The sequence below is a fragment of the Lacerta agilis genome, chromosome 5 (assembly GCF_009819535.1).
Source record: "Lacerta agilis isolate rLacAgi1 chromosome 5, rLacAgi1.pri, whole genome shotgun sequence".
Lineage (NCBI taxonomy): Eukaryota > Metazoa > Chordata > Lepidosauria > Squamata > Lacertidae > Lacerta > Lacerta agilis.
The window spans coordinates 68,296,183-68,322,432 of NC_046316.1; the positions used below are offsets into that span (position 1 = coordinate 68,296,183).

General features: G+C 39.2%; 1 protein-coding gene across 6 annotated transcripts; it reads left to right on the plus strand.

The window, feature by feature from the left end:
* Positions 1 to 489: 489 nt before the first annotated feature.
* Positions 490 to 25,882, plus strand: MFF (mitochondrial fission factor). Of its 6 annotated transcripts, none has more exons than XM_033150291.1 (9): positions 490 to 679; positions 2,483 to 2,639; positions 4,270 to 4,490; positions 4,724 to 4,896; positions 5,645 to 5,733; positions 12,623 to 12,781; positions 20,259 to 20,318; positions 23,143 to 23,227; positions 25,042 to 25,882. In XM_033150291.1, the coding sequence occupies exons 3-9, from the start codon at positions 4,271 to 4,273 to the stop codon at positions 25,171 to 25,173; spliced, it is 918 nt and encodes a 305-aa protein (XP_033006182.1). In that variant the 5' UTR covers positions 490 to 679; positions 2,483 to 2,639; position 4,270; the 3' UTR covers positions 25,174 to 25,882. The 6 variants fall into 6 exon arrangements, with proteins under 6 accessions (XP_033006182.1, XP_033006185.1, XP_033006186.1 ...); XM_033150292.1 differs by lacking the exon at positions 490 to 679 and adding an exon at positions 1,658 to 1,798; XM_033150294.1 differs by lacking the exon at positions 20,259 to 20,318.
* The last annotated feature ends 368 nt before the right edge of the window (positions 25,883 to 26,250 follow it).

Genomic DNA, 26,250 nt, shown 5'->3' on the forward strand with positions numbered 1-26,250 from the left:
CATAGGATTGTAATGTACGTGAAGCGCCCTGAGCATGCGAATATGCAACGCGCAACAGGAAAACAAAACAACAAAACCTTAGCAGGATATTAAGATCCTTTCCCTGCTCTTAACCCTGAATATCTAGGTCTTCGCCTCCCACAGCCGCCAGTGTTATCAAAAAACGTATCTGCAAATTCTGCAGCAAACTGAAGTTCAGTATCACGTATGAGCCAAAACCCTCACACTTATATATGGAGGTAAGGGGTTAAGTTCTACTCTTTATAGCACATGGGTCTCATCACCCAGACCACGCTTCATCGCCATGAGCAGCAGGGAAATGAATCTACAGTACAATACGGTACTTGCTTCCCCCGAAGCAGCATCGTGACCACAGTAAAGATGGCCGCTGCACCTTCAGCCCCTGCCGGCAACCTTTGTTTTCTCCCCACCCCTTTTCCCGTCACGTGAGGTATCACGGCTTATTCTTTCACCCGCCGGCTACGGCAACTCTATGGGGACAATCGGGGTCGTTTTTTTTTTTTCCGTTTCGTTGCTTCTGTTCCAGGGCTGTGTAGGCGAGGGGCTGCTTGGGTGCCCTTTGGCTAACGGCCCCTGAGAGAGAGAGAGAGGAACCGAGACCAAAGCGGTCGGAGTGGATACCAGGGACCCAAGAAGCCGCCTCCCCGTTGGCTTCAGGGTGAGAACCGGAGAGAGTGCTGGTCTGGGCCTTCCCTTCCCCTTAGAAGGAGCCGGCGGCGGGAGGCGCGGGAATGGGGAGGAAGCTGCGAAATTAGCACACACACCTCCCACCACCGACCAGATGCCCGAGTCCAACCGCCGTTGCACCTGGTTCCCTCAGCATTGGCGGGAAGGGGCGGGGGGCCTTTATTCCCGGCCCCATCTTTGAACCCCATAAATAACGGTCCCGCAGCCCACACAGGTTCTTGTCAAATCGTTGCCTCAGCCCGCCTCCCCCGCCGTTGCCGTTTTTCCTCGCCCCCACACCCGTCGCCGAGCGCTTTGTTACTGTCATGTCAACCCCCCCCCCCAAAAAATAGCCATTGAACCTGTTGGCTCACTGGCTTTTCGCGTTTTCTGACCAGAGTTTTCCCCCACGACCGCCCTTCCCCACGTCTCAGTTCGAATCTGGCTGTAATTTCTATTCTCAAGAGGCCTTTACATGCTATATATTACATGCTGTATGTGCTGAAGGTTCTTGTCAAAGCACCCAGCTTGCCACGTTGAGGAAATGGGTGCTGAATTGGGTAGACCTCTGCTCCGATGCTGCCTTGGGCTCTTCTTAACGTTACTACAGAGTTTGCCTTGTGAACCTGTTACACTCCTTGCCCTCAGGCAAGCATTGCAAACCACATCTTTGGTGCGCCTTAAGAAGAGCCCTGCAGGATCAGGGCAAAGGCCCATCTCATCCAGCTTCCTCTTCTCAAAGGAGTCATCATGGGAAGCCCGTAAGGTAAGCAGGATCGGTGCACCGCAGCACTTTCCCCACTTGTGGAATCCCAGCGACTGGTATTGCGAGCCGAGGGTCAGACACTCCTGTGTTGCCTGAAGATTTGGGTAACAATGCTTAGCAGTGCTTTATGCCAAAAGCTGATTTCTGCATGTGCGAGCAGTTCCACCGACTTTTCCCAAAACTGGTGTCCTCCAGATGCTGCCGATTTAGAGTGCTTCAACCTGACACACTCATCCATACGTGCACAAGGCTTACAGGGATTAATTTTGGTTCTTTGGGCTTTCTTCAGTGGTTGAAGGGATTGGCCCTGGATTTTTGGCCTTTGCTATCAAAGTCGGACCACAGGTACTTCATCTATGCTGTCATTTGTTCACATCTTGTTCTACCTCTTAAGATTCTCAGTAGGGTTGAGCCTTTTACAGAAGTGTGAACATTCAGGTCATAATTGTTCCCACTTTTCTGTATGGCAGCAAAATAATATCTCTTGCTACATTGCAACATATGCAGCGTGGTTAGTTGTATTCTGATTTCTAAACTCCCACCACATTCACCCTTGTGAGATTTGCAATAAACTATATGCTTAAGTAGGCAGATTCCCTGTCTTGTTTTTGGATCTGCTTGTCATGTAGCCTAGGATAAAAATAAAGCAAGTGTTAGAAACCAAGTAGTCTTGCTTTGTTGTAGTTACTGGTATATTTAGATAGGCACAAACACAATTATTTTTCTTTAGGATGCTTTAATTATTTTGTAAATTTAGCAACTGCCATCTGATTGCATATTTTGCTCCTTCAAGAGTACATCTGTTGAATTATAGTTCCATTCTTGAAAAAATCAGAACTGGAGACCAGAAAAATTTGGCATTTACGAAGCCTCGTAAGTTTAAGTATATGGAAGATATTTGCTTTTACTTACTGAGCTCGCATTATGGAATAGATGGGTACAGATTAGATATGTCGTAGGTAATAAATATTTAATTATGTAATATGCCTAATGCTGTTTTCTGTTTTCCTCCCTCCCCCCCCTTTACAGCTCGAAAGCAGTTGTCATGCTGTCTTATGTACAAAAGTTACACTGTTTAGGGATACTGTTACGTAAAGTGAACAGTGCGGCAGTGTAGTGATATTAAACGTTGCAAGCAAACAACAAAATGAGCAAGCGATCAAGCAGTGGACATTCCTTTAGGAAGGTTAGTGAAGCTGTAGAGTTGAACTTGTGCTTGTAGAAGCAGATAGAAGATTGACTCTTGTAGGTATTTTTATCTCTGTTGATTGCAATATTTTAAAAAACTGTTATCTAGCCTAATGTGTTCCCTTACTTGAGGGAAAGATAGGGCCTTGCCTCCTTTTTACAGAAATTTGGATAGGGAAAGAAGAAATGTACTCTTCAAATTGCAGCACAGATAAACATCTGGTATTAGAGCCTATACTTTCAAGCAGACAGGTGGAATTTTGATGTTTTGTGGGGCTGCATCTCATTGGCCTCAGCAAACATGTGCAATGGTCTGGGAGTTGGAGCCCCACACATCTGGAGGGCTCTGTGTTGGCTGTCGCTGCCTTAAATGTTAAGGAATCCTTAATATGAATCTGTATTGTTGAATTTAAAATGCATACAGGTTGGAACTGTTATTTTTGTTTGATTGGCTCTTGAGAAGTCTCATTATTTGAGACTGGAGATGCTGATATGGCCTGTGTTGTCTTCCATCAGAACACTGGGATCTTCAAAAGTGTGCTTTGTTCTTGGCCAGTGGTGGCTAAGCTTTTTGGCCCAAGGGCCACTTTCACCCTTGGCTGCCCTTCTGGGAGCCACATTCTAAAGTTGGGTATGGCCAAAAGAGTGTGGCCATTCCACAATCTCCTGCACATGTTTCCCCACACAGCAAAGGACACAGGCAGTCAGGCACATAGCCCCTTCTCCTTACTTGTATGTGCATAGCAGTTAAGGAGGAGAGGTTAACCACCCCTGTTCTTGCCTGTTAGAAAGAGATGCCTTTAAAATAATTGCCCAGAGCTAGACACTCATTTGGAATAATTAGTACTATTTAATTTAGATGGTGTAGATGCTTCATGAATCTTGAAGCAAGAATCTAAGGTGTGGGGTGAACCTGGGGGAAGAGAGACACAGAACCCTCATGTTTTGAAATGTAGGTCAGAATGTGAGACTTGCTCACTTGCAGGCTCTCTTTGTACCCTGTATGCTTAATATTTGTGAAATTGGTCTCTTTTCCATCTGCCTCCAATATGGTTACCCTGGGTTGGCATAAATTTGCCACATTTGCACAAAGAATTTCTGTTTAATAAGGCTTTGATATCTTGGTGCAAAGATATGTAAAAGTTTCTTGCACCCACATGCAGCTCCTGTGCTCTCACTTTGCTTTGCCCTTCAGACACGAAGCTGTGGTTAACTACGGTAGCTTCCTTTTGCATCTGAACTTGGAACTATGGTTAATGGCTTCCAAACAGCCAAGATATGGAAGCCAACTTTAAACCTTGGTTTATATTATGGTTTGTTTGAAAGCCATTACTAAATTATATTTTTTATCATTGCATCAAAACAGAAGCTGTGGATAACTAGCTATGTGGCTTGTTTCTCTACTCACATGGAGCAAGCAGTAAAGCAGGTGTATGCAAATTTTAATTCCAATGTTAAATCATAGGGGGCATCTTATACACAATGGCTGTGCTGCACATCCACCGTTACATAGACTTAAAACACATTCTCTACCAACAGTGGAAGACTTCAATTTATGTGGATCAAAACCCATGTTGTGTTTCTTTTTACTACTGAGGGGTAATTTGGGTTGTTTTAATCTTGTTTAGGATGAGCACGACAGCATTCCCATCTCCGGCTGCCGAAATGGCAGAAATGAATCGAATTCAATATGAAATGGAATATACTGAAGGGATCAATCAGAGAATGAGAGTTCCGGAAAAACTCAAGGTTGCTCCACCAAATGCTGACCTTGAACACAGTGCTCATGAAGGGGGGCTTCCAAATGCCAGTGTTACAATGCAGGTTCCAGAGCGGATTGTAGTGGCAGGTACGTTTGCCTTCAGGTGGACAGAGGTGATAAAACAGCATGCTGTCAGACTTCACACCCAGTCAATTATTTTACATATGAACTTCAGTGTGATTTGCTTAAGACCACCCAGTGAATTCATACCTCATGGGATTTGAGCTTGATTTTACCCAGATCCAGCAGTCTACCCATTGAGCCATTTTGAATAATTTGTTAGTAAAATATTCTTGATCTTAATATTAACTCTGTTACAGGTAATAGTGAAGACATTCCACTCTCTAGGCCGCCAGATCTAGATCTCCTCCAGTCAACTCCTTTCAAGTCTCTGTCACTGAAAACACCTCCCCGTGTTATTTCACTCAGTGAACGACCACTAGATTTCCTGGACTTAGAGCGAGCCCCTACTCAAACTCCTCAAAATGAAGAGGCTAGTATTCTTTATGCCTTTCATTTCATTATGTTTTGTTTCAATATATTTAATAAATCAAAAGAGAAGTCAAATATTTATTGCTTTATACTCCATTTCAGATCAGTACTATAAAATAGGTTACTGCTTCATAGAAACACAGTATATTATTTTAATACTTCCTGTTGAAAGCAAAGATACCCCAGAGCAATTTTTGTGTGGTGCTTACTTGGTTTTATTTTTGGTACCAGGCTGCTTAGACATAATTTGGGCTATCTTGATTGTTTTTATCTGGCTTATTAGACAATTCCTTTTGGTCTTTTTGGATTTGCATCTTAATCATTTGTATTTTATTATTGTGTAAACTGGCATAAGAATTTTAGTGGAAGGGCTGTATATGTTCTGGACTACAGTTCACATCTTTCCCGATGTTCTGTGCTCGCTGGGGCTGATGAGAGTTGGGAGTCCTGATGGTTCCCTATTCTGTCTTAAACCAAAACTTAATTTCAAAAGCTGTAGGTAAACTTAAATTATTTTGACATTTTTTTTCTCATTTTAAAAATTGGAAACATGCAGGAGAGGGGAGTCTTTGCTCTCCTTACTTTCCAAAATATCAGGCAAAATGTCACCATCCAGGAAGACTGTTTTTATTCATTTCTGCTTTACTAAATTTTTAAAATGGTTCATTTGTTGATATTAGGTAAAGCTGGATACTGATGCCATAGCAATGGTGAAAGACTTTTTTTTTTTTGCCCTGCTTTGTTTGCAGGTTCGCTCAGTTGGGAGACTGAAAAGAGAACGCTCCATGAGTGAAAACGCAAATCGTCAAAATGGTCAATTGATGAGAAATGAGTCGATGTGAGTAGAGGGGTTATTGGCGCATGCAAAATTTGTAGAAAAAGCTTCTTCATGTGTTCCTTACCAGTTCATCCTTAGGATATGCCTTTCAACTGATTATCTTCTTTATCAACAGAAGTTACTTAATCTTGCACAGCTACAACTGACTTTCCAAATATTTTTTGTTCTGTTTGTTAGAATATAACTACCAATAATGAAATAAATTATGTGTGATTGGTCTGAAAACATTTTTTTTTCAGCTGCAGAAATAGCATTTGCTAATGTCTTCATATAGCATCATTTGGTACCCCCCCGTATATATTGCTAAAATCTTGTTCTTAATTTAAAACAAACAAACAATGCATCACTGGATCAGCTCAAAATGTGTTAACTTTGGCTGCAGTCCTGTACCTACCTTGGAGTAAGACACTATTAACTCAGTGGGGCTTGCTTGTGAGTAGATATGAATAGGATTGCATTGTTAAACAAAAGCCAACTTAACTGTGTGTTTATCACAGTGGTTTCCACATCGTTAGAAGTCTCTTGGTACATATTAAGCTAGAGGTTGATACCACCAGTCATGTTCAGTGTAGACCAGTTGAAATTAATGAACTTAACTAAAATGACTTAGGTGGATATCACCCAAAATCAAATATGACAAGCTATATATCAGACTATCTAGTATATCTTCACAGGAAATGCATCATTTTCTGTTCCTTTTTAACTAGCACTTTTTGTTGTAATTCTTGTGGATAACTGAAAATGTTCTTTAACACTTTGTATGATAATTTTTAATAGTTCCTTCTTTTTTTCTGCATTGATCCAAACTAAAGTGACACGAGCTCCATTGAAACAGAGGGACAATTTAGTCATGACAGACATAAGTTCCTTAACTTCAGTGGGGCTAAAGTGTCACTAACCTAGTCTGGATCCAGAATTCTCTTTATAGGATAAAGAAAGTTTGTTTGTAAATACATTTATAGTGGATTTATGTGAAAGGACGTATTTCATATTGTTGTTGGATCTGCTGGAATCTTCTGCTGCATGCATGCTTAGAATTAATTACATCGTCTTTATGTAATGCAAAGGACAGGGTGGGCCTTATTACAAACTTACAATGCTGATTCATCAAGACTATGGGGTGATCAGTTTCTTTTATTAGGATTCTTGTAGTGAGGATTCATTTTTGCTTCCAGCTATTAGCCTGAAGAAAGAAATCACTTTCCACTACTGTTTTCCTACTTGTCCCCTGTTGGCAGGAGAGGGAAGTGGGGAGACGGAAACAACTAGAACAACAACTCCTTGTCTCCTCTGTAGTGGAAGTATATGATATCACAAGGGTGACTGGGAGTTCAAGGTCTCACAGAAGGGTTTCTAGCTATCTGTAGGTCACTGTTGGAGCTGTTGATCATATTCTGGTGCTGTGAGGCCTCTTTGTGAGGTTGGTGATGTGATGACTCATTCAAAGGGTAAGTGGTCGTTGGATATAAACTATGTCCTCCAAGTGTCAAGCTAAGGTATATGACCTTTCCTGAATCTTATCTACAGCCATCGCAGTACTTTTGCCAGTCCCACTTGCATTTGAAAAGGGTAGGATGATACTCTAGTGCTGCAGTGGTGAGTTTCACATGGACTGAATTAAGGGTGTTGCTTGATGTGGTATACTGATAGCATTGTCTTCTCAGTTGTGAGTTTCCAGGCTGCTGCCTCCAGTTTTCATTTTCAATTTGTTTCCTACTTTTACACACAACAAAAAATTGTGGACAAAAAAACTAACAGTGCATAAAAGTTATCCTTTCAAGTGCTGTTGCGTAGCATTTTGGCAAACACATGTTTTTCTTTATTTTGGAGGGTGCATATGCATGTTAGTAGTTGGAACTGTGGCCATGCATGGCAAGTGCAATTGCACAGGGTAGCTTCCACATTCTAGTATAGGAACTGTGACATGGCATTCTAGTATGTTTGTTGCAACAATGAGAAAATTCTGTACCAAACCTTACCATGTCTAGAAGAGGAATTGGCTTGGTTCCTTTTCCTCATCTGCCTTCTTGGAACTATATATGTTGTCATTTCTGCACTTGCCATACAACTGTATGTAGTGGCTCTCCTGATAACCTTTTGAGCATACACAGATTCTCAAATGCTTTTGAGGACTAGTAATAACTAGGCACAAGAAGTGCTAACCAATAATGATGATTGCCTTATTGACCTTCCAATTATTTAGAAAGTTGCTCCCTCTTTAAGATATTAACAACTGTGATTAATGGTGGCACACTCTTGAACTGTCCTGAGAATTAAAATGCCAAGGTACCAGTCACCCTTCACAGCTAAAGATGAAACGTAAGCTTGACCACCAATTTTAAACCATTCACTTTTAAATATATCAAGTGTGTACTTATGCATTGTCATCTAAGAGAATTGTCTATATTGTCTGATTTGTTTTTTTAAATATTCTGTATGCTTGGTTCCACCTGTAATTAAGACACAAATTAACGGAATATGAAAATTTGTCATTGTAATGAATTTGGGAACATATTTTTGCTTAGTTTTTAACTATAAAATTCGAGAACAAATTTTAGGGATGAACAGTGGTTGGTGGAGAGGACAAGGTTGCATGTTTCTGGCATACTAATCCTACATGAGTGTAGTAGACATGTGTGTGTAAAATCAATGCATATCAGCTGAACCATGTGGTTGGTTTGTGGATTGACTGCACTGTTCAGACCTATGCACTTTGGATTTTATGCATGCAAATGTTAAGCCAGTGCAAGGATATCAGGTGAGCCCAGAGGCCAGATAGGTATCATAATCAGGGTGGAAAAATATGACAATGCATAACTTCTATTTGCAAATATATTAGTTCTACATACCGTAAGTGGCTTAGCCAGTGCTTTTTTCTGGGGGGTACGCATATCCCTAAACATTTTGTGAATCTAAGTTTGGCCTCATTGTGGGGCAGTATTTCAACATGAGTAGGAAAATGAGAGTACCCCTAAACATTTTTGTAGAAAAAAGCACTGGTATAAGCAATGTTATTAGTTGTATAAATACTGTAGGGAAGATGGCCTTCTTTAAGTTATTGTTCCTCTGTCTCTCCCTATTGATAGTTAAAAGCTGAGGCTTCTTAGATCACTAACTTGATACAGGGAATAGAGGAAGGGGAGAGACAGAATTTTTAATAAACCCTTCTTTTCTTATGCTAGCCTTGAAGCTTCTTGCTTGAACTTGCTAGAGGAAGTGACCGCATATCATAGCTAATGAGAAACTATTGTCAGATTTTAAGATGAATATGATTTGTACATGTTCCTGAATTTCCCACAATTCTTTATGGGTTTATATTACTCATGATGTCATTATGAAAGTTGTCTGTTATTCCCCTTTGCCATTTTGTAAATAGTTTCACCCCAAATTTGTAAATAAGAGTTTGATCCCAAATATACATCTTATCACACAACCTGGGGAAAGTTCAGCAGCAGAATGCATTCTTTTTATGCAGAAGGTCCCAGTTCAGCTCCTATCATCTTAAGGTATTGTTAGGAAATATTCCAGTCTCATTCTCCTGGACAGATGCTTCCAAGTGTAGGCAATACTGAACTGAATGAAGTGATGGTTTGATTATTATATAAGTCTGTTGTATAGCTTTTTGAGTGTATCTTCGCTTTGACGGGTTTTTAGCACCACATTTTCTCAGACATTATATACCACAGCTAGCCTGCACAGAGTCCCTGAAGACAGTTTTTGTGGCGTTAAAAGCAGTAAATGTAGTTCATGAGCAGATGGTGGATGAATCAGTCAGGTTTTTTTCTTTCATGAACCTACTTGTAGTCAAATCCTATACAGTGGTACCTCGGGTTACAGACACTTCAGGTTACAGACTCCGCTAACCCAGAAATAGTACCATCGGGTTAAGAAACTTTGCTTCAGGATGAGAACAGAAATCGGGCAGTGGCGGCACGGCAGCAGTGGGAGGGCCCATTAGCTAAGTGGTGCTTCAGGTTAAGAATGATTTCAGGATAGAACGACCTCCGGAACGAATTAAGTATGTAACCAGGGGTACCACTGTACATTCTGAGGAAGTTCCAAATTGGCTCTTCTCCTTGGTGAGGTTTAGAGCAGTGGTTTTCAACCAGCGTGCCGTGGCACCCTGGGGTGCCTGAATGATGGTCAGAGGTGCCTATGGGCAACACTGGCCTCTGTCTCTCCTTCCCTTCTACCTCTGATGCCCTCTCATGTCTCTGCCTCCCAAAGGCTTGCACAGCTGTTTATTGCAGCAGCCCTGGCTATAGGCTCCACAGGCAAATGGTGCCTCTGGGAGGTACCTCTCTTTTGGGTGGGGCAGGTCAAGACCTGCAGCAGCAGTCCAGAGAACTCCCAAGGAGAGAGGAGAGGAGAGGTGGGCTGAGGGAACACTGCACAGGGGAGGGTGTTCGAAAAGGGTAAGAGGCTGCCCGTTCTGCAGGCAAGGGGTGACATAACGGTTTCTGAGCCCCAAAGGGGTGCCACAGAAAGAATGTAGTTGGTTAAGGGAGCCGTGGACTCAAAAAGGTTGAAAATCTCTGGTGTAGAGGATTCCTCTTCAGTCATAGAATCAGTCCCAGCAGGTCTTGACCACCACAGTTGGTTTTCTGGTCTGTGAAGATAGCAAAGAATAAAACAAATTTCAGCTTATATTAGCTGGAAAATATTGTTAGGTATATTTCTTCCCAAGTGGATAAGTGAGTCAGTCATGAGAATGCTCTGCATCCTAGGCCACTCACATGAATGACAGCAAAAGCCCCTCTCCTCTGTGTCAGGTTCAGTCTGGCATCCTGATTCCCTAGTCATATTTGTTGTCTACTGTTCTGTCTAGATTCTCAGAATCCTTCTCCTAATCAAGCTTAGTCACAGATAAAACTGAAAGAGAAACTGGAAGGAGGAAGCCAGTAAAATCAGTTAGTCACATGGCCCTATTTGGAAAAATCAAGTTCATGGCCGACTCACTTATCAACCACTTATCACAGTAAAAGACTTAATGTTCCATTTTAGGTAGTAAGCTTGCTGAGACAGGGACCTGTTCTCTCATTTTTGTAAAACACCAGGATCATAGAACAATATTAATTTGCAGCCTTGTGTTTGCTAGAAATAGTTGTTTTTGGTTTACTTGCAGAACTTCATATCCGAAAATCTGCATTTTACTGTTGCCGAAGTAACAAGGTACAAGAGGTTTGCAGTTCTAATGAGACTTCTTGAAAGCAAGTTCCACTGAAAACTCTTGAGGTTTCGTTTTATTTAAATACATTCAGGATTGTGAGAATAGCCTTTCTTATTTGTTGGTTGTGTAAAACATAAGTAATAATTGTCCATTTGAAGCACAACAGACATAGCCTCCCTGCGAGAATATAGGGTTGTGTGTGAGGATATAATTACAATATATAACCTATATATAGTCATTTTTTAAAGGTGCATTAAGTGTATTCATCAGAGCTATTTCTATAGAATTATATACGTACTGTACAGCAGGCTTGGCAGATTATTATATGGGGACGCTACATGTGTATGTTTTTTTGAGGCCCAAACGTGTTTATTTCTAGGTTATCAGTACAGTACTGCTTTTCTTTTCTCTTTCCACGAGCTCTGTATTTTCTCTTTCTAACATTCAATAAGGATTTTTTAAAACTGTATTTTATATATAATTGTTTGTTCTTAAACAGAGGATAGGCATGACTGCCTTTCAATCCCTTGATGGATTCCACAGAATACCCTCTTAGTTCATCAGGTTCATTGCAAAATAATTATTTAAAATGTTGCTTGAAACAAAAGTGCTTGTGGCTTGCACCCAGATTGTGTCATGAACTGATTATTCAGAAGGACTTAAAATTATACACCCCTAATGCTTCTCTTCCTGCTCTTAGTAAGGCAGAGTTCAGACTAAATGGTTAAATCTTGATTAACGTAATGAAACCTCAAAATTAAAGAACAATCTTAAATGTGGAAAGGGAGAAATGTTTCTTTTTAAACAAAAACAAAAAGGTCAATACTACAAGCTTTAAAGATTTTGCTTAGTACTTCTTTTGCCTCTTCATATGTGTAGTTTTCTAAAATCTTGTTGGGATCAATAGCTCTCTGAGAATTGACCTTTGAAAAATAAAAGTTAAATCAATATCCTATTGAAGTGAATTGCAAAATTCCCATTTATATAGATGGTGCTGAATTGCACTTTCATTTGTCTTATAGGCAATGAGTGCTTTTGATGCATTTTTTTTGGTTAATCCTCAGCCTTTTGCTTTCAGGATAAGTGCTTAAAGGCATTTTTGCTTCTCAGAATATTTGGGATATAAGAAGCCTTCACCAGTGTTTATGCTATCTTGCGTGTTTGTTGTAGTTCTATATTTGAATGTTTTTCCCGTAGCCCTGTATTTGGAAAAAACCAACAACAACCAAACTAGTATGTTTATGTCATTTTTGTTTTATATAGGCTTCTGTTTTTCAGAATGTTTTCAACATACAGTACTTTCCTCCAGTCTCTGAGTAACTTGGATATATTTGAGACTGTGGTCTGCATTGTATGATTCTGGCATACAGTGAATCCAAGTCTGTCTTTACTATCTGCTAAAGAGTGCTGTTGTGTCCTGTGTTTTTAATACAGACCTGCATATTATCATGCCTCTGGTTTTTAGTATCCTTTGATCACAATGAATCAAAGCCATTATCTTGGATATTTTGCCTCATATAAAGGGTTCCAAGAGTCAGTTCACAAGATACCCACTAACACTTCCTTGATGTGGTTTTTAATCTGTTGATGGGGAAGGAAGAAGAAAAATGGGGTCAGCTTTAATTTTTCAAAAAAGGGTTGGTTGATGGATGATTTTTTTTCCTATATGAAACCTGACACTAGTGTTTCTCTCTTCATTTGCTACACTTGCACAAACAGTGTGACACCATCACCTCAACAGGTTCGTGTCTGTCCACCCCAAATGTTCTCTGAAGATGGATCTAATCTTTACTCTGCTCGGGGCATATTGTCGCTTATCCAGTCTTCTACCCGTAGGGCTTACCAGCAAGTCTTGGATGTGCTGGATGAAAATCGCAGGTGATTGGCCATCACTGATTCTGCCCAGTTTACTGCTTTTTACTTCCCTTTCATTTCCTAGTTAATTGGTTTTGGTTTGCTTAAATTACATGAAATAAAATTAACTTTTTTTTTTTTTTGCTTTTGCTTTTTGCGAATGACATTTCCAAACTTCACATTTCATGGAGCTTAGTTGTCTTATTTCTTTGGTGAAACATCTGAGCAGTGAGTTAAAATGTCAGTCTCACTCTCATTGGAAATCCAAGAACAGAAGGGCAACAAGGTGCTACAAACATAACTGCATACTCTAGACAAAGTTGATTGTTTAAATCCTCTTGCTTTCAGTGGGAGAGTTTTTGTTCTTTTTGAACGCAACTGAGAGTTTGAAATGTTTTATACACAAATCCCAAAATGGTCTTAATAAACTAAAAATTCAAGATCCACTAATATTCATCTGAGCTGAGTCCTATCTGCAATTGCTCTGATTATTGTGATAAGAAAAACCTACATTGAAAGGCTAGTTACATAGTAGCTCTGGACACAAACTGGGAAAAAATCCGTTCTTAAAATCTGCTGCATGGAGGAGAGACTCTGGGAAAAATTCAGTGTCTTTGTTGTCAAACCACCAGTTAATTGAAGGTGGGTGTGCAAATATTATTTTAATACAATTTAAGCTGTAAAACCTCCTTACATGTTAACCATGCAAATTACATTTTTTAACCCAGTTATGTCTGGATCCTCTCTTGTTTGTGTAACTGTCTTATCAGACTACAATACAGATCAGAAGTCTGCTCCTCTTTCACATTCTGCTAGTGGAATATTTTTGTGTTGGCTTTTGAGAATCTTAGCCATACTAGAGAATATTACCCAAATAAAATTACTGGTTTAGCAGCCATAGACCCTGTGATCCTCTTGGAGGTGTGAGGGGTGCTGAGGACACCTGTGCAAATGAAAGGTTCACCTCCTTTGCCATAACTTTTTTTTTTTTACAATGTGAAGGGCCAAGCTTGGGGTTCAAATAACTTCAGAATCCTCAGTTTGCAGTTTCTTCCAAGGCCAGTTCAAAGCAGCTTTTAGTGGGGAAGCAAAGCCTTAAATCCCTTCCTCCTTCAAGTCTTTGTACTAATCTTGAAAACAAGGGTACTTGGAGGAACCAAACCTACACCTACTGCCTTAAAAGACTACTAATTGATTCTGTATGTTCAAACTTCTATGGTAGTAAACCAGATTTAAGAGTTTGTCAAGCTCCAGTACATGTATGAAGCACCACCTTATCATGGGCTGCTCACTGTCAGGAGTAATTTTGTTTGTTTTTTATTTAATATTTGTCCTGCTTTTCTGCTTTAAAAATCTTGCAAGTGGAAAAACATACACAAAGTAAAACAGTAATTTGGCATGCACCAGAAAGATATGCACACATAGCTTCCCCAAATTTAAATAGAAAGTTTTAATATACTTATTTCCATTTTTATGGGGGGAAAACAAAATCTTTCACTTTTATCCCATCATTGAGTTCTCAAATTTTATAAACTATTTGAACAGGTTTTTTCTTCATTTGGTATATTATAGTAAGAACCTGAGTGTTATTGAAAACTCTCATTATAGTTGTTGCCAATGTTCATTTTCAAAATCTAGGATAACATGCTATTTTTCTTTAGTTCTCAATACACCTTTTTGCCAGATGAAACTTTTCTAACCTGCATGTATGAATGTGAAATTTGGAAAATGCATCACTTGCATGGCTGCAAAATACTGTATTTTTTTTAAAGCATTTCACTCTATACTCTTTCTTTTACTGGTCTTGGTAGCATATTGTCACTGCTTAAAGGTATGTTTTCTTTAGTGTAAGTACAATACTTATTTCAGTGATTGAGTTTTGGCTTGGTTCTTCCTAAAGCTTCTGGTTTTAGTTCTGTTTTGGTTTTCTCTTTCTAAAAAATTTTTTGGTTCCTTTTCCTACCAGTTTTGCATAGTTATACTATAATGAATTGAAATGTTGAGAATTTATCATTGCTAATAATATTATGGTAAAGTAACTCTTCTCTGTTCTTCAATTCCCTGCCCCACCCCACTCCCTCATTCCCAATATGGGAATGCCTTGGTAAATACCAACACTTTAGAGTTAACTTGGTGTGGTTCAAACTATCCCATGTGAGCAAGGTGCTGGGCATGAAAAACATTTTACAGTGGTACCTCGGGTTACAAATGCTTCAGGTTACAAACACTTCGGGTTACAGACTGCTAACCTGGAAGTAGTACCTCGGGTTAAGAACTTTACCTCAGGATGAGAACAGAAATTGCACACTAGCGGCGCAGCGGGCAGCATTAGCTAAAGTGGTACCTCAGGTTAAGAACTGACCTTCGGAACGAGTTAAGTACGTAACCAGAGGTACCACTGTATAACCTGGATACTTATGTTACACACAAGTATGTTATCATAGGAACATTGGTAAATATGCCCAAGAGTTAGTGAAAAAGTACTCACTGGGCTACATAACAAAACTAAACTATTCCTATTCATGTTGCCTATTATTTCTCTATCTTAGTTTGGATAATGAAAAGTGGTCATATTATTTCTCATTTTTAAGAAGCCTTTATTTTAGTGGCTGAGACATTACAAAAAAGTATACTACCTGCAGTTTATGGGAGTTTATGTTTCACAGGCTGTAGGACAAGAGAGGACCCCTTTAATATACCTTAGGTTCTACATATTGTTTTGGATCCAGACTTAGTCATTCTTACAGTAGACATTGTTAGTCATGACTAACGTAAGTTTCCTTGGTTTCAGTCCATGCATGACTAAACCTGAATCCAACACATTGCATATTTTTTAAAAAATCTGACTCCATTTAATACCTAAAGTAAGCATCATGTTGGTGATTCCTTGGCTCAGTGGTAAAGCATCTGCATACAGAAGGTTCCAGGTTCAATATTCAGTATCTTCTAGCAGGATTGGGAGAGACCCTTGTCTGAAGCCTGGGAGATCTACAGCCTGCCAGTGTAGTACTGCACTAGATTGACCAACAGTCTGAGTCTGCATAAGGCAGCTTCCTATGTTCCTAGTTTTCATGAGCACTTAAAATTAAATATTTATAGCCAAGTCTTAGTACTACTCTGACAATTTTTTTGTTAAACCACTAAACTAAAGTGTGTGAAATCTGAAGTCTTACATTCAGCTTCCAGTCCTCCTTCCTTTTGCTCTCCCCCACATGCCTCCCAAATGCTCTGGGTGATCTTCTAACACTCTGGGGCACATTGGGGGGGTTGCTGGGGGGGCACTTGAACACACATGGTTGGAGAGAATTCATTAAAATTTCATTTTGTAAGCAGAGAGGTCAAAACCTGATAGTTTGTTGCTGAATGTATATTTTCTAATATAAGAAATTGCTACATTAAGGCTGCAGTCCTTAATAAGCCCATGGAATACAATGGAACATTTGAGTATGTTCGCAAAGAATTGTGATCACAGAAGGATACCATATATGGCATTTTAAAGGCAGGTATAAGAAAACTAAAATCAAGCAGAAGTAGTCATCTAGTAGATGGCTAGTGATTATTTTCTTTCTATGCCTTATTTTATTTTGGGAATAAATACTGAATTTTGAACATGAAACTTCAAGTCAGTTAAAGCATATATTAACTTGGGACAAGTTGGAGCAGCTGCATAGTGGCTTGAAGTCATAGTTGAATGTGCTACTTGAAGCATTACTATTTGCTATGAGGTTGTGGTCATTAGTTTGTTAATGCAGAACAATATTATTCAGTCAATATGTCATTTCAAGATAAAATTTGGTTATAGCTTGGTTGCACAGTGTAGCTTTCACATACCAAAGATTTCTGGTTCAGCTCTTAGCACATGGGTAGGCAAACTAAGGCCCGGGGGCTGGATCTGGCCTAATAGCCTTCTAAATCCGGCCCGTGTACGGTCCGAAAATCAGTGTGTTTTTACATGAGTAGAATGTGTCCTTTTATTTAAAATGCATCTCTGGGTTATTTGTGGGGTATGCCTGGTGTTTTTACATGAGCAGAATGTGTGTTTTTATTTAAAATGCATCTCTGGGTTATTATTGGGGCACAGGAATTTGTTCATTTTTTCTTCCAAATATAGTCCGCCCCCCCATAAGGTCTGCAGGACAGTGGACCGGCCCCTTGCTGAAAACGTTTGCTGATCCCTGTCCTAGCATCTCCAGTTAAACTTTTTTTGGTTGCTGTAATTATGCTTCTCCTTCCCATATATTAGCAGCCAGTCAATAGCTATTGCAGACTAGTGCTTCTGGGGTGGGTTTTTGTCAGGGAACAATCACTTCCCAGTGGGGCGGTGCAGGGGCTGTGGAAATACAAAGAGTCCCAGCGCCGCGGGGACAGCAGCAACACCTCCAGTGGGGAAAGCGGGATTTCCTTTAGCAGGGAGGAGAGTCAGGAAGCTAGTCAGGCGAGGAGGGGGCTTGAGTATGCTGCAGAGCCCCAGCGCTCACCTAGCCAGGCAGGCAGAGAGGAAAGCATGACGCTTCCGTTGCCCCAGTTGCATAGAGGGGTGAAACACAAAGAGGGGAGGAGGAGGTTTGGGGTGCCGAAGTTCTTTTGCTGGGGGCGCTCCCGAAAAGCGCCACTTCCGGAATCTGGGTCTGACTAAACAGGTCATGGGTTTTGGAGCTCTGCACTGTACATATTTGCACTATTAAACTTGTAAATAGAAGGAACGGAGTCTTACCTCGTTACTCACGAGAAACCACCACCCTAACCTCACAGTTTTAGTTTTTTTAAAAATCTCTGCAAAGAGTACTGTGTGAGAGATGATATGGTAGTATGATACGGAACCTTAGGGTGGAATTCAATGTTGCACACTTACAGTCATTCTATTTGTGCAAGCATTGCGGCTTGCCAGATAGAATGATCCCCCCTTTCCTCTCCCTGAGTATAGTTCTGGGGGTTCTCCTGACCTCCCCAGAGCTAATTTCAGGGGGAGGGGGGGAAAGCCTCATTGTCCAAGTGAAAGTCCTTTCACTGAAACCTACCCCCAGTCTCTGATTTCTGTATCATTATGGCCATTTACACAGGCATATAATGATTAGAGGTTGCAGTTGGCAATCAATGGTCATGCATATTTAGAATCTCCCCAAGTCTATAAAATCTTATACCTGGTAATGGAATGTCATCTATTTTTCCACTTATGTTGCGTATCATGCACTACAACTTACCCATGTTCTGATGTCATTAACTTGTGTTTCTCTGTACCCCACCTTTCTTTTCCACATCTGGCCACTGCTGGTAGACACTTGGTAACACTCAGTATAGGGAACTGAGACACAGGATGGACTGTGCCTCATGTTATGCAGAGAGTTGGAGGGAAGCTCTCAACTGGCTACCATTTCTTACAATGTGCAGTTCCAATTTAAGAAGAATGAACTCTGGTCTCGTTCAGATAGCAGCACACTGTTATTGTGTTTGGTTTTTACCGGAAGTGCAAAACCTATAGTTGATCAGTTGCTGTGGTCTAAAAAAAAAAAAAAAAAAGTCAGGTAACAGGATTCTTCTGTTTTAACAGCAGTTTGTACCCCTGGTCTTGTCATTTCCAACAGAAAATTGGTATTTATGGCTTCTTGAGTGCCAATTTAAAAAGTATTCAAGTGAGTTGTGAACAGGATTTTTTGTTTATTCTCTCATTGTGGGAACATATTTTTCATCCCTAGTGATTGTAGAGAAACAGAGATGACAAGTGTCTTTGGAAAAACATAGACAATACAGGGGAATTAAGTAGAAATTGTGTTGATTGCAGAAATAACTTTTTCCATGGGTCAACTCTCAACTTAGGGCAGTAAGTTACTGTACCCCTGTTGTTACAGTTGTTTTCCTTCCTCCTACATTTTTTCTGAGTTCGTCATTTTGTCTATACAAATTATAGAAGCACTCCATCTCTGAAACAAAGTAAAATTATACAACTCTATAAACATAAACTGTGTGAACCACACACATAAAAATAAACAGCAGCAGTTCTGCCCCCAGAGTATATTTTTAAAAAAATGTGAGTTCCATTGAACAAAATGTGACTTATTTTAAGACTACATATTCAGCAGATCAGGCTGTATCTAAAACCAAGGACTCCTAGTTACTGGGCAAAATAATGTTTCTCTATAAGCTGGAAAGGAAATGTACATGCTGTTAAGTTAATACTTTTAGAGTATCACAATTTGAAACAACACACTGCAGAACTCAGATTGTTTGAGGCCATAGAATAGGAATGCAAGATAACCTATATGGACTCAGCAGGTTATCCTGTTGAGAAATTAGTCCCTAAGTAGTAGGAAGTGCACAAAAATAAATACGGTGCATGATTATAGTTTATTGTGCAGATTCTTCCTCATTGATATCTTTCTTTTAGGAAAACAGTTTTTTAACTCAAATAGTCTTAATCCAGTTTTCAGGGAGATGTAGGCTTTAAAACTGTTAAGAACAGAGCAGGGAGAGAAGAGGAAGTGGCAGTTTTGTGGCTTGAGTAGATGTTCATCACACAACTTTAGGTATCAACCAATAGTCTTACATAATATAGTAATTAAAAAACAAACAAACCCAACAAGTTATTAAATTGGGAAAAAACTATTTTCAGACCCTAGCAACTGTGAAATAAACAGCCACAGCGTTCTATTACGATTTATGGTCCCTTTAGGCCCCTTTTGACAAGTCTTTAGTTGTGGTTATGCACACTGAATTATTGCATGGAAAACTTCAGTTTAACTTCTAACATGACTATACTTTAGATGGGTGAAAATAATCTATATAGTTTTAAAACTATATAATCACATAAAATACCTGCATGGGCTACTTGTATGCTATTGCATCACTTTCAAGGTTCTTAAAGCCCTGAACAGCTTCAGTCAAGAATACTGTAAGGACAGCTTGAGCTGTTCCAGCTCAGTTTACTGAGATCACGTGGAGAAGCATTGCATCCCATGTCCAGAAGCCTTGTGAGCAGTTGCATGCTGTGGAATACTCTTCCAGCAGTGATTTGGTAGTGTCCTTGCTGCTACTTTTCAGGTGTCTCTTGAATAATTTTATATGTCTACAGGCCTCATCAGTTGTTTAAACTTTGCAAAGTGAGCCAGTTATTTTTATGATTATTTTACATTGTTTATATGGTATTTTATGTTTTATTGTTCTTGTGTATTTTGTTGTACACCACCTAATTATTTTAGATGAGAGAATAGTAGATCAGTATTTTAATAAACAAATAATGTGTAAGCTTTAGTTCCAACATTTCTTCACAAATTGTGTATCTGGAAAAGCAACAAGCAATTAGTTAAGTTCCCTCGCACATTATAATTAGTATTTATAAACAGAATATATTAAAACATAACCCAGGGTTTATATTTGTAGTATTTCAGTATAATAGAAGAGAAATATTTAACAATCTTTGACTCTGGTTTTTTGTTGTGCTTCTTTTCTCTGTCTTTCCTGTTTTCTTCTTCTGTCTTGTGTCTCCTATCTACAAAACTTGCCCTAGGCCAGTGTTACGTGGTGGGTCTGCTGCTGCCACTTCCTCTAATCCTCATCATGACGCCAGGTAAATTTGCACTTACTGGTAGTTAGCCATTCTAGTCTATATTCAGCTTTCACAAAACCTGAGACTAGCTTGCTCCTGAACTTTACTTGAAAGTAAACCCCTCTGAGTTCAGCAGAGCTTACTTCCTGCTATTAATTGATATATAATCATTTGTATCAAACAGGCTGTGATTATGTGTACTAGTCTAACTCTGTTGGTTTCTATTAATTTTAAAAGCCTTTGACTGACATTCTTTTGCATTGTACTATGCCTGCTGATTCTATGGATGAATCTTAAAATAAATGTATTTGATGCATTTCCCATTGATTTTAGCATTTAATATAAGACCGAGTTCAGGTTGGAAATCTGTTTCAAAATAACAAAAAATCTGGTAAACACTTCAACTAATTTTGCAGTACAGAATTAAAGAAAGAGAAAGTGTGAGATTTACCTGTCACCTGTCAACAGAAGGATGGAGCAAGCTTGTTTTCTCCTGCTCCAGAGACTAGGAGCCAAACCAATGGCTTCAAGTTACAAGAAAGGAGATTCCGGATAATATCAGGAATAAATTTCTAACAGTAAGAGCTGTTCAACAATTGAACAGACTCCAATGAGAGGTGGTGGACTCTACTCCATTGGAGATTTTTAAGCAGAAGTTGGATGGATCTAGTTGAGGTTCTTGCATTGTAAGGGGCTGGACTAGATGGCCCTTGGGATCCCTTCCAGCTCTGCAATTACATGATTATATAAGCCCTGAACAAAGACCTCTGCTTGAGCAATGAGTCTCTCCCCCCCCCCCCCATAATTGGCTCGAGCAGATCAGGAGACCCCCTGGAACAACAAATTGGGGGGGGGGGCAAGGGGAGGAATTCATTTTGACTGGCAAGCTGAAATGCTTGCCCAGATGGAATGATTGGAAGAGCATCATGTTGAATTCCACCCCAAGTAGTTTTTCAAACAGAAATTTAAAGTTAAATCAAAAAGTACTTGTTAAATAATGCCAATGGTTGTGCAGAATGCTTTCCTTCTCCCTCCTTTGCTATGTTCCTTTTACTAAGTCTACTGGATCTCATTGTACACAACTAAAATATTATTCTCTTATGCATTTAAAAAGTTTTGTTTTCTCCCTCTCCAGTCCCTGGTGTGGACATAGGACTGTAAAACTGTTTACCTTGTTTCACTATTAACATGAATTGGAAAAAAATAAATTTGCTATTCAACTTTAGAAAATGATTTTGACTATGAAGAAACAGGTTTGGCAATATTTGGTTTTAAAATACACCCAATATGGTTTACAGAAGGAGAATGGCTTAGGCATTTATATCATACCGGTACCTGTTGTAATATTTATAGGAGTGCATTTAAAATAAAGTTTCTTGCTCTTATTTTGTAAATGATTATGCCGGGCTCCCTGTGCATTTAGAGAACTGTATATCTGAGGGTAATGAAACCCATAGCATATGAATCTAGTGCCCAATTCTAACTTGCAGTTTTTAAGCTTTTTCATTTAGGAGTTCAATGCAGAAAGAAAAAGAGAGAATAAAGCTTGTGGTACCTAGGGCACAACAAGTACTTTGCAAGAATAACCCCTGGAGGCAGAGGAACCTTTGTAAAGTAAAAAGGAGTTGGTTAATTTTTTTCCCCTCATCTCCCTTTGCAGACCATCAGTGTGCCACAAACTGTTAGCATAAGTATATACTGAGATAGTAGGTCTAATATTTTTTAATGGATATTGTAAATGTTTGGAGTAACTTTTGTCTGCAGAACATCACAAGTCCTGTAATTAAGGCTGCAGTCCTGTTTCCACTTTCCTGGAATTTTGCCCTATTGAACTCAGTTGGACCTAGACATTTATAGGATTGCACTGTAAGGCACTCTTTGCACAGACTGTAAACTGATAGGCATTCAAAGATGGTCTTTGTATGCATCTTTCTTAAGCCACAATACTTAAAATACAAAACAAAACAAAAATTATGGTGCTTGTAGGTTGCTGTAAAATTTGTTCAGTACTACAGAACCAAGTCCCAAATTTGAAATTATGTACTATAAAATAAAATAAAAATTCCCCAAAATGCAATTGCTATGGAAAACAAGTGCTAGTACATTTATAACTATATATTTGGATTTCTGTTTTGTTCTGGTTAGTGTTAGATCAAAGGCTATTTATTTATTGTGCCTTTTCAGCTGTGAGAGCTAGAAATCTAGTACAGCATGAAACTCTTAATCTCAGGGGCATGGGTCTAAGCCCCACATTGATCAAAAGAATCTTGCTTTGCAGGGGGTTGGAACAGGTGGTCCTTGTGGTCGCTTCCAACTACAGTTATATTTTTAGATGGAAATTGCTGGAGAGAATTCAGCCAAGGTTATATGTTTCTTTAAACAGCAAATCTATGTATGTAGGAAAATAAGAACATAGTCAAACCTGTTTAAGAAAGCACTTAAAAATGGGTGGTTCCCCCCTTTCAACTAAAGAACAGTTAATTGTATATTTTGAATGGAATCCAAATATGCCCAGATGTGTACTATGGTCATTCCTATATACACCTGAGAGGATCTACTTATTTGGTTTCTGTTGGAAGCCGCCCAGAGTGGCTGGGGAAATCCAGCCAGATGGGCGGGGTACAATAATAAATATTATTATATTATTATTCCTTCCCATTTGTAGCCCCTCAACCTGCATTGCATACAACTATGGAAAGGCCTCTGAATTTCAGCAGTTGCTTTTCAGAGGCACAGGGAGAATGGAGAAATTGAAATGACCTAATGTGTGCACAAAACACCAGCCCGTGTGCAGTTAAATGTATGCCATTTGAGGCATATTTTTGTTTGTTTTTTTATCTCATAGATACACCCTTTCAAATATGGATACAACATTTGAGGGGACACCAGAAGATGTCACTGTTGTGGATGCTGTTTCTTTAAGACGACAGGTAATTAAAATGCTTCAACTATTATAGTGGAAGTTTGTATGCCTCTTTCCAGTCTAGTTAATGCAGAATGTAATAAGATAAAGAATGTAAGATTAGAGGGGACAAAATTAAATTTGGAAGTCTGAATACTACAACTTTTTCTGTGGCATGATAATACAATTTCTTTTCTTTGAATCTTAATATGTCTGTGAATAAAGCTTTGTGCATTCTCAACTCAGAAACATAGTGTATACATGATTGATGGGAAAGGAATTGAGAAAGAAGAACCCACTTGGATGGAAAATATCCAGGGTGAGGTGTGGCTGCCAGTCAATGTGTTTAAGGTTAGTTTAAGGGCAAACAAACAAACCATGTGGCAGAATGGAATCTGTTCAGTTTTGTGTTTTCTGTATCTTATTTTTCTGTTAGGTTTCCTATTCTCTTTTACTGGTTGTAAGCAGTTGAATTGATTTACTTGTTTTACATACTTGTTTTGGTTGTACAGTATTGGGAACGCCCTCCCATCAGATGTCAAAGAGATAAACAACTACCTGACATTTAGAAAACATCTGAAGGCAGCCCTGTTTAGGGAAATTTTTAATGTGTGACATTTTAATGTATTTTAATCTTTGTTGGAAGCTGCCCAGAGTGGCTGGGGAAACCCAGCCGTATGGGTGGGGTACAAATAAATAATTATTATTTATACTATATTGATACATTGGCCTATTTGCATATCATAGTAAGTCATAAACCACGGCTTAGTATGAATTAGTAGGATGCTAGCGCACACTGCTTAGATGCTCCTGTTTTGTTCTGTCCTAGCTGGATACCTATCAAAGTTGGCTCACAGACTCTCCACCTCTAAAATGAGAGATCCAGCCCACACATTTTTTGCATTTAAAAAGGACAAGAGATGTAGATTGGAAGGACAAAAATCAGAAATGGAAACTGAAATGAATAAAAAAAAACCCAGTGAATTTGCCAGAAGTAGGGATTTCTAAACCCAGCATTGATATAGGTATAAAGAGCCAGGGTTTTGAGGCTGGAATCCATGTGTGTGGCATCAATGTACAGAAATATTATACCGTGTTAACAAGAACTGCAGAGTTCCTTTACTAAGTACCCATGTGAACAGACTTTTGGGATGAGAAGTGATAAAAATCTGAAGTATATGAATGAGAAAAGTCTTGAAATAATTAGTAAACTTATTGTTGTTGTTCAGTCGTTCAGTCGTGTCCAACTCTTCATGACCCAATGGACCAGAGCACGCCAGGCACGCCTATCTTTCACTGCCTCCCGCAGTTTGGCCAAACTCATGTTAGTCACTTCAAGAACACTGTCCAACCATCTCATCCTCTGTCGTCCCCTTCTCCTTGTGCCCTCCATCTTTCCCAACATCAGGGTCTTTTCTAGGGAGTCTTCTCTTCTCATGAGGTGGCCAAAGTACTGGAGCCTCAACTTCAGGATCTGTCCTTCCAGTGAGCACTCAGGGCTGATTTCTTTAAGGATGGATAAGTTTGATCTTTTTGCAGTCCATGGGAGACTCAAGAGTCTCCTCCAGCGCCAGAATTCAAAAGCATCAATTCTTCGGCAATCAGTCTTCTTCATGGTCAAGCTCTCACTTCCATACATTACTACTGGGAAAACCATAGCTTTAACTATACGGACCTTTGTCGGCAAGGTGATGTCTCTGCTCTTTAAGATGCTGTCTAGGTTTGTCATTGCTTTCCTCCCAAGAAGCAGGCGTCTTTTAATTTCGTGACTGCTGTCACTATCTGCAGTGATTATAGTAAGCACTCAATTTGAAAGGCATTTCCTTTCTTTTTCTTTTTTAGATAATTAAACTTAATCGCCGCCTACAACTTCTGGAAGAAGAAAACAAAGAGCGTGCTAAACGAGAAATGATCATGTACTCAATTACTGTAGCTTTCTGGCTACTAAATAGTTGGCTTTGGTTTCGGCGCTAGAAATGGTCACAGCACTTCAGAAGATTTGTCAGTGGAGAAATATATAGAGAATTTGCAAAGTCCTTTGTTTCATTCTCTGAATTGTATGGTGATTTAGGATCCATGCACTGGAAATTTCTGACACAGTAAACAGCTGTAACATAACTTTACAATGTTAAAGGGATGTCTGGATGATTGTATATATATTTTCAGAATTGTTGTATCATCCTATTATCTTCCTTTTGCATGACTTGTACATTTGCATTGAATTATTTTGCAAAGGGAATTGCCTCCAGGTAACAAAGGTGTACTGCAGACAGTTCTCTCTTGTGTAGAAAGAAACAACTGGGTTTTGGAATTACCTGCAAAATGGCCTAACTTATGGTTTCTCATTGTTATTCCATAATTAAATGTAGCACCTTTATAGTTCACCTTATTGCACTTGTTTTCTTTTAGCCAAATTTCAGGTAGTAGTGCAGCAGATTAAAAAGCATCCTGAGTATGTCTCATTCAAGCACATGTACATATTGACTAAAATACATTCTTTGCTAAGATAAGTCAGCAGATTATCCAGAGGTGTGTGTAAAATGTATTTGAGCTTTAATTTTGCAATGTTTTTTCTAAAAAAAAAAAAAGATGGTTTTTAAGCAAATCTGTCCATGAGTGATCTTAAGATTATGGAACAAAGTACCAATGTAATGTATTTAATAAAAGTCAGCCCAAAGCAGTATTTAATTTCTTATTTTTCCAATTAACTGTAACTTTTGCATCCCTCAGTCTAGATCAATATACTGCATCTAAAACCACCACTCCCATTATTGATTGTATTTTTTGCTTGCTCGTAGATTTCTATTCAATCCAACCATTTGCACAACTCTTATTTTCTTACATTAATACACACGTTGGATTTTAAAATATCTGCCTTCTTTGGGCAAATAAAAACAAATGGACATGAAAAGTATTTGTTTGGGGGGTGGGGTGGAATTAAGCCCTGCTCCTAAATACTTTCATGAGTAAAAGCCAAGTGAGCTGATTGCTGAAATCTTTAAGAATGGTATATGCTAATTTGCTTAATTATCAGTGTGATAGGCACAAATG

Bases quoted from the DNA above. Each gene is read 5' to 3' on its own strand.
- MFF (XM_033150291.1), top strand. From the start codon at position 4,271: ATGAGCACGACAGCATTCCCATCTCCGGCTGCCGAAATGGCAGAAATG. The intron at 4,897-5,644 runs GCTAGTATTCTT...CTTTGTTTGCAG, and splicing joins AAACTCCTCAAAATGAAGAG to GTTCGCTCAGTTGGGAGACT. The intron at 5,734-12,622 runs GTGAGTAGAGGG...TTGCACAAACAG, and splicing joins TTGATGAGAAATGAGTCGAT to TGTGACACCATCACCTCAAC.